This window comes from Vicia villosa, unplaced genomic scaffold, assembly GCF_029867415.1.
Source record: "Vicia villosa cultivar HV-30 ecotype Madison, WI unplaced genomic scaffold, Vvil1.0 ctg.000540F_1_1, whole genome shotgun sequence".
Lineage (NCBI taxonomy): Eukaryota > Viridiplantae > Streptophyta > Magnoliopsida > Fabales > Fabaceae > Vicia > Vicia villosa.
In genome coordinates, this window is record NW_026705248.1 from 200,070 (window position 1) to 213,861 (window position 13,792).

The window sequence follows — 13,792 nt, forward strand, 5'->3', positions numbered from 1 at the left end:
GATGGTTGGAATTCTTGAAAGACTGTGATTTTGGTTTGAATTACTATTCTGGAAAAGCAAATGTTGTAGCTGATGCATTGAGTAGGAAATAATTGCATATGTGTATGTTGATGATTCGAGAATTGGAATTGTTGGAACAATTTCGAGATTTGAGTTTGGTTTGTGAAGTGACTTCTTCATGTGTTAAGTTTGGTATGTTGAAGCTTACTTGTGGTATTCTTGATGAGATTCGATAATGTTAGAAATTGGACTTGAAATTGGTTGACAAAATGACATTGATTAATCAAAGGAAAAGGTGGTGATTTTCGGATTGATGAGAATAGTGACATGAGATATCGTGACCGAGTTTGTATTCCCGATGTTGCGGATTTGAGAAAGAGGATTCTTGAGGAAGGACATCGAAGTGGTTTGAGTATTCATCCTGGAGCTACTAAAATGTATCAAGACTTGAGAAAGTTATTTTGGTGGCAAGGTATGAAGAAAGATATAGCGGAATTTGTGTATTCTTGTTTGATTTGTCAGAAGTCAAAGATTGAACATCAGAAACCATCTGGTTTGATGCAACCATTATCCATTCCCGAGTGGAAATGGGATAGTATTTCTATGGATTTTGTTTCGGGTTTGCCGAGAACGTCGAGTAATTGTGAAGCAATTTGGGTTATTGTGGATAGATTGACGAAATTTGCTCACATTTATTCTGATGAGGATGAATTATTCGATGGAGAGACTTGCAAAGTTGTATATTGAGAAGATTGTGATTTTGAATGGTATTCCATTGAGTATTGTTTCAGATAGAGATCCAAGGTTTACTTCTAGATTTTGGGAAGGTTTGCAAAGTGCTTTGGGTACTAAGTTGCGTTTGAGTTCGGCTTATCATCCGCAAACTGATGGTCAGACTGAGAGGACGATTCATTCGCTTGAGGATCTTTTGAGGGTTTGTGTTTTGGAACAAGAAGGAGTTTGGGATAGTTATTTTCCGTTGATTGAGTTCACGTATAATAACAGTTTCCATTCTAGTATTGGTATGGCTCCGTTTGAAGCTTTATATAGTCGAAGGTGTGGGACTCCTTTATGTTGGTATGAATCGGGAGAGAGTGATGTGGTCGGAGCTGAGATCATTCAAGAGACTGCTGATAAGATTAAGTTTATCAGGGAGAAGATGAAGGATTCTCGGATTCATCAGAAGAGTTACCATGATAAGAGGAGAAAAGCACTTGAGTTCGAGAAGGATGATCATGTGTTTTTGAGCATTACTCAAGTAACGGTTGTTGGTAGGGCTTTGGAGTCGCGTAAGTTAACGCCGCGTTTCATAAGTTCATATCAGATTACCGAGAGAGTAGGTGAGGTAGCATATCGGATTGCATTACCGCCGTCACTTGCTAATCTTCATGATGTGTTTCATGTGTCTCAGTTGAGGAGATACATTGCGGATCCTTCGCATGTTGTCCAATTAGATGATGTCGAGGTTAGAGATAATTTTACCGTGGAGACATTACCTTTGCATATAGAAGATAGAGAGGTGAAACAATTCCAAGGTAAAGAGATCATTCTAGTTAAGATCGTTTAGGGTGGACCGACTAGAGGAAATGTGACGTGGGAGCTTGAGAGAAAGATGAAAGAATCTTATCCCGATTTGTTTGCTTGAGATAAATTTTCGAGGACGAAAATCTTTTAAGTGTCGTTCAAAACGTTATGAAACTAATGTGATTATCTATATAATAGAGTTGGAATAGTTATCACTTGATGAATTAATTATGATTTAAATATGTGAATAACATGTAATTATGTATGTATGCGTTATGGATTGATTAATTGTGGCTAATATTAGTGGATGTGTTATGTGATGTGATATTCATGATATGTGTGATTGAATATATGCTATTCGAATGTGTTTTGTTGGGAATGATTATTTGAAATATGTATGTATTGAGATGTGAATTGAATAATGATAATGCAATGCATGTTATGCTAGGCTTGAATACATGTGATTGATTGATGTGTGTTAAGTGATGCATTGTTTGGTATTGAAGTCATGTTGTGTAATATGGTGCAATGTTAGAAAAGATGTGATTATGTAGTTTAAGAGGTTGAGAATCATCTTATTTGCATAAGTCTTGTTTGTGGCACACTTACAATAGCATGAGTCTTTGAAAGAGGCAATGTCGAGTAATCTCGTGGAGATTATTTGCTTATCCCAAACCTAACGAGTATGACGTTTGAAAGCTTAACGAGTATGGGGCTTTGAGGTGGTTATCTAGTTCGAGAGGCAGAAATGATAAAGGAGGGATCCATATGCATATCGCATAGAGTCATGCTTGAGTCGCACGTGTCAGTGTGAATTGTTGTTGTGTGTGATTATGTGATATGGTTGTGTGGATATGATTTTGGTTGATATGCATATATGTGGGTGTTGTGATTTGATATTGTATACTTGATTGTATTTCATCATTGGATTACAATTGTTGATTTTGGTAATTGGATATGATTACTTGAATTATGGAACTTTGTCGAATGAGCTAAACATGTAAATCTTGATATATTTTATATGAATGCATGTTTATGGGAAGAGTGATGAATTCTTGAAATGTATTCTTGTTGTGTTTTACATTTTCCATTATTATGTTTATTTATAATGATTTGAATTCTCACCCTTAAGTTTGAATAATGTTCATTGTGATATCGTGCAGGTTCTGACGAGTAGTGAGCTTGTCAAGGATTTAGCCGAGGAGCTTTCAGTTTAATTTTTGATTAGGTAGAGAGTCAAATGCTCTGGTCATGTAACACTTGGGGATTTATTTGAACTCATGTTTTGGTTCTTTGGATATTGTTATCTTTTCGAATTTTAACATGATATTTTGAATATGATTGTTAAAGGCTATGTTGCCTAGTTATTGGATTTCATATAGCATAGTTGATTATAGTATGGGATATATTCATTGAAATGGTTTGGTTGTAATTATAAAAAATGGGTTATTTTTATCAATTTAGACCAATAAGTATTAAATCGACCAAAATCATTAGATTTATCTGCCAAACAAATTTAACTGAATTCACCAAAAACTAAAATTTTATTGGTCGAAATTAGACCTTAAAAATGAAATTAATATTTAAGTCTGATTTAAATTTTAAATGAAATTTAAGTTTTAGATCCGATTTCGATCTAAATCGATCTATTGTCCAACCCTACTCTCAGGTTAAAAAACAAGAATAAATGCAATTATAAAATTTGATATACATTATCAAATAAATTTGTCAAAAAAAAAAGTTGATCACATTCAACTTGTGCATAAACATGTCATCAATACATTGGTGTAATATTCATACATGTAACTTTACCACAATCCAATAATATTTTTATTTATACGTAATGTGTTTTCTTTAATGAAAGGTTAACAAAGCACAAAAATTTTGATTAAAAAATTATAATTCTTACAATTAAAATAATATAATCAAGTGACCTCCTTACCCAGTATGCTAAAAGGACAAAAATAGCATAATGATTTATTTAAAAGATACATAATTAAAACTCTAATGTTAGGAAAGGTTTTTTTATAACTTCATACGTGCAAAAAACAATTTCTTAATTATTTTGGTAGAATATAAGTCGTATACATTATAAAATAGTGATCAAATTTCATTCTCTTATACACCCAAATAAGAAATAACATGGCTGCAATTTTCAAATTTGTTTATGCTATAATTCTATTTTACTCACTATTTTTTGCTGCAATGAATGTTAATGGTATTCATATTTTATTCTTTTATATTTTCTTTTTAACGTTTTAATTCATTAATTCATGCACAATATTTTGTCTTACTTTTTAACATCATTGTATTCTTTTTTATTACAGCAGCAATTAAATGTGAGACAGATTCCAATTGTCCACAAAACATGTGCATGGCTCCTAGTGTTGTGAGGTGTATGGGTTCAACATGTACATGTGTTGGTTCTCGTGTATTGCCTTGGGAAGTGAGACAAGGCCCAAACGAAAAATCAATAAGCCTCTTTGGATAAAGGACCACATAGTCCATTAACTTATTATTAATTTTGGCAATTTATGTTTTCCTCCAAGTGGCTTAGGCCCAAAACTATTTTAAGTAATTTTTGTATCTTAGGCCCAATAGCTTTTTATTCTTGTAAACCTAATATTTATAATGTTGGCTGGAGTTGTAATATATAAGCATATTCATATCTATCTTTAATTTTTATAGTTTAAATTTTATTTTCTTGTCTAATGATGAAACCCTAAGAGGTAGTAGCTGCAGAACCAAAACTCTATTATTGGTGCTTTCATCATCTTCCTCAATGCGGAAGGTGGAGAAAAACACAAGAAAGGGGAGGGTTGAATTGTGTTCTTTATCAGATTAAAATTCCCTTTCTTTAAATTCTTTTCTTTCTCTTAGTATCTCATCTTCTGGATATGCTTTAATGTTGCGGAAGCATGCTTGGAATAGATTTGCATAACCAATGAGATATTTATTTTAACTTCTTTGTATTATCAGAACTTCTGACTTGTCTCAGTACAGTTATGGATACATTTGCGTGAATGATCTGAGTTAAATGAGTTGTACAAAAAGTAAAAGACACGTTCATTTTTATCCTGGTTCACCTTCTGAAAAATGCTACCTCCAGTCCACCTTCCTCGGGTGATTTGCCTATCAACAGAGGTCTTAATCCACTATAACCAATCTTGATTACATCTGCACGATCATTCGTCGTGACTAATAACCTGTACAACCAATTGCGGAGACTAACCCTGCACAAGCTACCCGCGAGTGACTAACCCCTAGATGACTGAACCGTTCAGTGATCCCATCTGGCTATAACGTTCATCAATATAGTAAACTACACAAGCCAACTGCTCGTGACTAACTGCAATGGACTGTTCAGTGATCTGATTCACAGATATAACATCCATTGAGTCCTGGACTTCTGACCTTCACTTGGTCTCCAAGAGAATTTCCACATTGACCACCATCATTGTATTCTCAAGCTTCTGAATTTTGCTTGGTCGCTCGAGGCATCATCACCAAATTAAATTGGTTTCAATACAGTGCTTCTTAATAAGCAAATATTCTAAGTACAAATTACATGACAAGTAATCACGTTTAGGTGAGTATTCGTTGGAGTCTTCTTGTCTGCATCTTCTGACGAGATCCTTGCTTCGTATGAGTAGGCAGAGTAAGAACATTAGCTTCAGTTGTTGAGAGCTTCTTCAAGTTGATCTTCATCTTTAATTCTTCTTTAAAGTCAGATTATGAACATAGTGTCTATTCAGAGTTGCCTTTTGGTTTTGATCTACTATCCTTCTCTTCAAGCATATTAAGAACAACAGTTCTTATTCAAGGCTGCTTCTAGTTTTGATCTTCTATTCTTCTCTTCAAGCAGATTAAGAACAACAGTTCTTATTCAAGGTTGCTTCTAGTTTTGATATTCTATTCTTCTCTTCAAGCAGATTAAGAACAACAGTTCTTATTCAAGGTTGCTTCAAGTTTTGATCTTTTATTCTTCTCTTCAAGCAGATTAAGGACAACAGTTTAATAGTATCTACAAAGATGGTGTTTCAGATTGCTTCAGTTTAAACTTTAAATCACTTTAAGTGATATTTCAGTTTTGAGCACTACATCTCTCTGAGCCACACTTTCCATGTTGAATCTTTCTTCTATTTGTACCCCTTTAGAATGTATCAGTTATCTTGATCTTTGGAGAGCACATAAAATGCTTGCGTGTTACTTTTTACTGTTGTTTTCTCCAACAAGCTGCATGTGGGTTGCTTCTTCAATCAACCTTGGGGGTTGTTCCATTAACTTGTTGCAACCGTTTTGCTAATAATGATGTTTGTAACGGCTTTTCCTTTGCTTTTGAAATTTTGTAGGCTGAAATTGTATTTTCTTTTCCTATCCACATGTGCCTTTGTTGTCATAGCTTTTTGTATGCCACTGGGTTACTCTATCAAAACTTCTAATCTTCTATTCATGTGATCTTCTTGTTGTAACGAGAATTCATGTATCTTTTAATTTCTTGAGGCTTGTCTTGTTGAATTCTTTTTCTTGTACATAACTTTTGATGCTGTCGTATAAAGCTTATAGCATAATATCTGCACACTTAATGAAATCATTAGTAATAAAATTGCTACTCACAAAATATATGCTTGTTATCATCAAAACCAAATTCTGAACATAGTTTCTCAATCTTGTTCCAACAAATGCCTCATAAGAAAGATAACACAAACCCAAAAGACCTCGATGAATCTCTTTAACACACCAACTAAGGCTAGATGACCTAATTCTTGCCAATCGGAACTTCAAATCTGCTATGGAGAAAGATAACCAGAACCTGGCGCGAAAAATTAGTGAGCTGCACAACAGCGTTAATGAACGCATGGAGGATGGATTTGCATAACTCAACAAGCTCATGACTCAGCAGCTTACTCAGCGATTCGCAGCGATGTCAACCACGATTTCTCCGAGCATATCTGTAACACCATGTATTTCTAGTTCACTCTTACACCCAACAAGTTTTGAAAATGTGGTTATTAGCACATATTGTCTCTTGTTACACATTCCTTTACCTACCAGTAACTCTCACAACCGTGCCACCACCTCCAACGTCAACTTTTCACACCTCCACCATAACCGAACCTCTTAATTCCTCCACAACAACCCACAATTTTCCCTAACCGTTCAGCCTCCACCCCTTACCAAACAACCCCATTCCAAACCCTATTTTCCCACCAAACTCAACTATTTCCCCCTTTTTTCATCAACCCAACCCTACAAACAGTGTTATGAGAAACCCCAAAATTGAACTCGGTGTGTTTGAAGGTATGGATGCCTTGGAATGGTTGTTCCAATATGAATAATTTTTCGGTTTTTATAATATTCCATTGAAAACAGACTACCTATGGATGCTTTTTTATATGAAGGGTGAACCCCTTAGTTGTTATAAATGGATGTTTTAAAGCCAACAATCAACAGATTGGCACTCTTATGCAAGAGCTCTAGAATTATGTTTTGGACCATCGACGCATGAAAACCATCAAGCTCAACTTTTTAAGCTAAGACAACAGTATTCAGTGGCAGAATATCAAACAAACTTTGAAAGAATAGGAAACAGGGTCTTAGGTCTACCACCTGAAGTGATGCTTAATTGTTTTATCTCAGGCTTAATTCCAGAAATTCAAAATGAAATTGCTATTCACGAACCATACTCTATATCCCAAGCGGTGGGCCTTGCTAAGTTAATTGAGTCAAAACTTAAGGACTCCAGACCAAAATTCACCAAACCATCATCCCATTACCCATATTCTTCCTATAACCCACATCATAGAACTCTCAAACCTTCCACCACAAATACAACAAATTCCACAAACCCTTAAAACCCACATAACCCACTTACTACCAACGTCACCGTACCAACCAACCGTTTTCCAATTCGCAGAATTACCGCTGCTCAATGAGAGGAATATGGAGCTAAGGGATTATGTTTTAATTGCGATGAGAAATTCATTCCTGGCCACCGTTGTGCTGCAGGAAAGTTCCTTTTAATTATGGTGGACGAGAACATTCCTCTTGATAATGATGGGACTGTTGATCTTAATGAAATAGTTGAAAACGATCCCAATACTGAAGAAACTTACTTTCAACTCTCTTCTCAAGCAGTTAGTGGGCATTTTCCCCAAAAAATTTGAAATTTAAAGGCATATTAGATGGCCTATATGTCACGGTTCTTATTGATACAGACAGTACCCATAACATCCTCCAACCTCGAATGGCACACTGTAACACCCTTCTAAACCCCACGGAAATTAACAAAATTAAATCAGAGTAAACATGCAAAGGGTGTCACAATTCAAAAATAAAAGAAAACATACGTTCGGCATATGTCATGCATTCACTGAAACATCTGAATTATAACTCATTAGATAAAAATCATGTTTACACAGCGGAATCAAATCATCAAGTTAACATTACATTGTTAATGTATCAGACTTCAAATAAAATAAACAATAGAGTTATAATCGAAACTCAAAACATCGCGTTCCCAGTGTTACATCTATCAGAGCATGACACCGACACAACAACTAAACCGACTTATGAGCTAATCCTCACCAAGTCGAAAACAGCTATCCTCAATCTGAAAATGTCAACAGTAAGGGTGAGTCTCATCACAGTTAACAAATGTTATTGCATCTTAAATAACAACACATCATAGTTATATTATTCACCCAATTTCATCATATTCAGATTATCAGGAACATCCATCATTTACATAAACGTCAACAAAACACATCTTTCAAACAGACAATCATACTCGACATTAATTCAACAAAACACACAACCAACACGTCATCAATATTTATAACACTGGAATACTTCCAATCATGTTATAAAAGTATGCATATGTATGAACTGACACTATGCATGTGGTACCAACCTCATCAAATGGGAATATCCCATGACCGATCCAACATCATCAAGATACGGCCCTGCCAGCACAGATTCCACACAATGGGAATCATGCCCTTCACTGATCCAACACACCCTTATGGATACAGTATCATCAATGAACATGAATGAATGCAACATATACAACATACTATACCATCGTCAAGTCTAATGAGTAACATCATCAAATACCCATTTCATTATCATCATCATCATCAAAGTATGTTTATATACACTAGCATCATTCAAATATAATCAATCATCATCATCATCATTAAAGAACATACAAGTGCCCACATCAATCATCATCATCAAAAACAAGGACACACATGTATTCACATCATTTCAAAGCAAATCAGTCATCATCATACGACTCTAAACAAATCATCACATCATAATGTTTTTCAAAACAACATCTCATATTGTCACATTTCATCATATATGTCAACAATACATCATCCAATTAAACAAATCGTCACATGATTAATATTTCAACATATCATGTATTTAACACATCTCATCACATATATGTACAATACATCATACACCAAGAAATAAAATCATATTTAAAAATAATTGGATTCACACCTCATTTCATCATTTAAAACATAGGCTATCTCATAAGATTCATCGTGCTCGAAACGGCACTAAAAACGGACCTACGGTTCGAAAGTTACACATCATTTAACTTTTTCCAAGAAAACAACTAACGCTACAGCACGCGGCGCAACCAAGGCTTCGCGGCGCGACCTGAAGCTCACAAACACGTTCGCGGCGCCAACCTATGCACGCGGCGCGATGCGAGAAAACAAGTACGCCTTCGCGGCGCCAACACTAGGACGCGGCGCGAACTGGCGATTTCACAGATTTTCGGGTCTGCGTCAGATCCTGCGATCTGACTCAATCTGAGTACAAAACTGACTCTAAACGTCATATACAGGCAGTTAATCATCAATTGCATCATTATTCATCATCACACATCAAAACAACACATAATCAATCAATAATCCATGCAATTTTCATCAATTCATAACCTCCCTAAACCCGACATATAATCCAATCGACTCAACAACATCCCTAATCAATATTATTATCCAAGAATACGATAATAGATGATAACCGGAGAGTCCCCCCTTACCTTAGCCAAAGATTCTTGATTTGGTCTCTCCCTCCATTGCTCCTCTTCACGTACCAGCTTTCCAATCCCTCATCTCCTCTGCTCTGCTTTTCACGTTCCTTTTCTTATTCCCAATTCCTTATTATTTTATAAAATAACCTTTTAATTGGAATAAAACTTTTACTAACATAACACCCCCTCATTCCTTAACATCACACTTGGCCCAACACCATAAACCATCCTTTTCCAATTAATTCCCACAACCACCTATAATTCTAATTATTAATTAAATTTCCATTTAAATTAAAAATTAAAATATACGGGTGTTACAACTCTCCCCCACTAAAAGAGTTTTCGTCCTCGAAAACATACCTCAAGTAACCAGTTCGTATAAGAGTCCTCCACCTGACTCTCCAGCTCCCAATTAACATTACCATCGGTCAATCCTCAAAATCCATCTGACATGGCCAACAGGAACATGTTTCATACATTCAAATCCAGTTCTTACGTCCCATATGACCATCCAAAAGTATACCACTCGTTATATCTCCAAAAGGTTAACTACAATAGAACATTGAGGTACAACCTATACAATACGCTCAACAACTGAGTAATACAATTACACAATCCATAGTATGATCACACTTGATCAACAATGCAGTAATGCATTCCATCTACCAAACATACCAACCTTAGACACACTTTTCCATCTAAGTGATAATGTAATACTTACATTTTTCATCAACCACTTCCTTCAAGAAACTCAATACTCATATTCCTATACCATTGGATTCCAATTATCTGACTCCTCTTAAGTCACACCAGTAATTATCCAACACGTTACATTCCACTTTTTCCGTACTACTCTGACTACTCATCACAATCATCTATACCAAATAGATTTCTGAGTTTTACCCGATTCCGACTCTCTTTACTCATTCGTTTCAAGAATCATTCTTCATCATTCATGGTACTAATCTACCATTTAGCAATCCTTACTTGCATCCAATGAAACCAATTCCTGATTTACTTCCTCTATTTAAACATCCTAACCATCAGAACAAGTACACACTCATCAGCCTCAGTATACCATCGCTTACAAAAAGCTCAACTAAGTCACGCTCTCTACTAAGAATCAAATCAACTCCGTCCTTCATCGAGTGTAATTCCTCATTATATATGGAATTTACAATAACCCCTTAACAACAACACAAAATTATTACAACGTCATATAGCATCAACTCTTCGTTTTAATTTCGCCGAATACATACTCGTTAACTACGTACAACCGTAATAACATATTCATCATCTCGGCAATTATTCAAAAGAGTTATAATTCTTCGACACGACATCCTTACATCCACTGGATTCTAAATCCAACATATAGATCAACACATATGTTCTATGTAGGCTTCTGACATATTAATTCTTTTACTGCCCGCGAGTAGTACTCATAACACTACCCCACATCACACTTTCGCTACGCGACTCTGATTACCCGTCTTAAGTCATCATCCACCATGTTGCACTCTTTCATATTCACTTCTTCATAAGTTCACACAACATAGTGAGTGATTATTCTCACGGCTTAGTATTCATCACATCTTAAACCATTAAGGTAACAAAACAAGCTTATCTCTTCTATATGATTTCATCTACTACCAACAAGAGATTTAGGGTGATCAAGTCCTAAATTTGTCAATATTAGTTGAAAATCATATTTAAGCATAAACCGTCGTTACTACATAATAGTGTCCCTTTCCGAGTTTGCACCCAAACTCATTAACATTGTCATAGTCCAATAATTCACTACGGTGTCCTTCTAAAATATCCTTCTGAAGCTCAAAACACCAGTTACACAAATCCAATCACTCAACTTCATTACACCATTCTCGTCGATTCTGAATTCACCGTCTTTACCTTGGTAATTCAAAGTCAACCTATCGATCAACTCAACATCATCTTCCTGACCTTCTCTAATCCCGTCAAGAATACCACTAGTAATCTTCTAGCATACCCAATCTAACACTATTACGAGTTCCTTCACATACCAACTCAAGTCTCTAAATTGTCCGATTAAATCCAACTCATTCATCATTAGCACCGACATTTTAAAGACTTCTTACGCAACACAATAACACAACATTTTCCTCATTAGGATGGTAATTCAAACCAAAATCCTAATCAAAAAAATATATATATATATATATACTCTAATCATCTCTACTGCCTCATATTAAGCCCTTTCTGATCAAAGAGGTACTTCAACTCTTATGATCACTAAACACTTCGAATTTTGAACCATACAATTAACCTGCAAGACCAAGACAACATTCATAACTCGAGGTTTTAATCCAAATTCCATGACATCCTTCACGTCCAAATATCATTCCACTCGGAATCTCAACAAAGTCTTCCTCACATTAACAGATGTTAGAAATTCCCTACAATTCTTCTTTTATACTTATCGTTACTTTGCCATCACAAACACGATTCCAAGAGTTCTAAAGTTTATTCCATCTTTGCTACTAATTCAATCTTTACTAAAATCCATCGGCATTCAAATCATCTTTATTACCGAATATCTCATCGACTTATTCATCAACAACATGTCCTACTCAACTTCGTTCCAAATAATCGCGGTAGTAGGCATTCTCATTCAACAAGTTTCACGCTTCCATAACCGACTTCAGAACCTTTCCTCATAGGGTCACTCTACTGTATTTATAACTCTCCCATAAATTAGAACACAATCCCTCCTCTTCGTAGGTTCAAACGGCACATCAATCCGACACTCGGAACTCAAGATATGAATTTTCCAATCGTTGTCCGAAAATGCAACACTGACATCATGCAGCGACACTCTATACGATATATCCAAAACTCCTCAATTGGTAAATTCAATTCTTAAAACTACTTCTCAAAAAACCTTCCAAGTATTCCTTCGATCCATTCAACACTGACACTGACATCCCGTGCAGTACCAATAAACAAGTCTAGTTATAAGAACAAGAGTAACCGTAACTTCGCCTCCTTCCAACGTCATCCTGTCACAATTAATTATGTTACAGCTGCTGCAACCATTTTTATAACAAAGTTCATCTCGTTAGATTTCCGACGCTTCAAACGGAACTCAATTCGGATGTCCAGAACTCCAGTTATGAATTTTCGAAGTTCCGCAGCTATTCAGCAACTTTCCTGCGTTTTGCTTACGAAAATCTCTCTCCAAAACTCATTCTCTTCAACTCTATCACATTCCAAACAGCCCCTTATCGTATCTCTCCACTTCCAAACATCCTTATAACTTAAGCGACACATTCCCCCGCCGAAGTCCGCTTTCTGCAACATCACGACAACAATCCTCCTTGCAAACTCGTAACTGAACCTCTTCAGAGACACAAGGCTACTCAACTGACAACTTCGCAGCACACCAGTAGAGCTGACACGCCACAACTTTCCAATTTCCTTCTCCTACAATAACTGTCAATTAACTTTAATCATCTTCCTTCAAGATGTTCCAACTCAATTCCCAGTGAAGTCTTAATTCCATGTCACCTTCAACTCGGGAAACAACAAACTCCAACAACGCTCGCACTGTTGCCAACAACAGCCTACTGAATCATTCTTCTTACAACTGAAACATAACCGAGAAGCGAAGCTTCTCCCCCACTTGTTTCAATCCCACACCTGCAACAAACAACCAAGTACCGACAGTGATTCACTCACATGTCGCATACCAAGGAATAAAAATGCCGACAGTATTCAACTGTCGTGCAACTCAACTGACTCAACAATTGGCCGGACGGACCGACCTGCTCTGATACCACTATTGTAACACCCTTCTAAACCCCACGGAAATTAACAAAATTAAATCAGAGTAAACATGCAAAGGGTGTCACAATTCAAAAATAAAAGAAAACATACGTTCGGCATATGTCATGCATTCACTGAAACATCTGAATTATAACTCATTAGATAAAAATCATGTTTACACAGCGGAATCAAATCATCAAGTTAACATTACATTGTTAATGTATCAGACTTCAAATAAAATAAACAATAGAGTTATAATCGAAACTCAAAACATCGCGTTCCCAGTGTTACATCTATCAGAGCATGACACCGACACAACAACTAAACCGACTTATGAGCTAATCCTCACCAAGTCGAAAACAGCTATCCTCAATCTGAAAATGTCAACAGTAAGGGTGAGTCTCATCACAGTTA

At 35.9% G+C, this 13,792-nt stretch overlaps 1 protein-coding gene across 1 annotated transcript; it reads left to right on the forward strand.

Annotated features, from left to right (window-relative positions):
• Positions 1-718: 718 nt before the first annotated feature.
• Positions 719-2,741, forward strand: LOC131629263 (uncharacterized). Its single transcript, XM_058900065.1, has 4 exons — positions 719-804; positions 1,006-1,345; positions 1,412-1,519; positions 2,688-2,741. Exons 1-4 carry the CDS (start codon positions 719-721, stop codon positions 2,739-2,741), a joined length of 588 nt encoding a protein of 195 aa, XP_058756048.1.
• Positions 2,742-13,792: the final 11,051 nt, after the last annotated feature.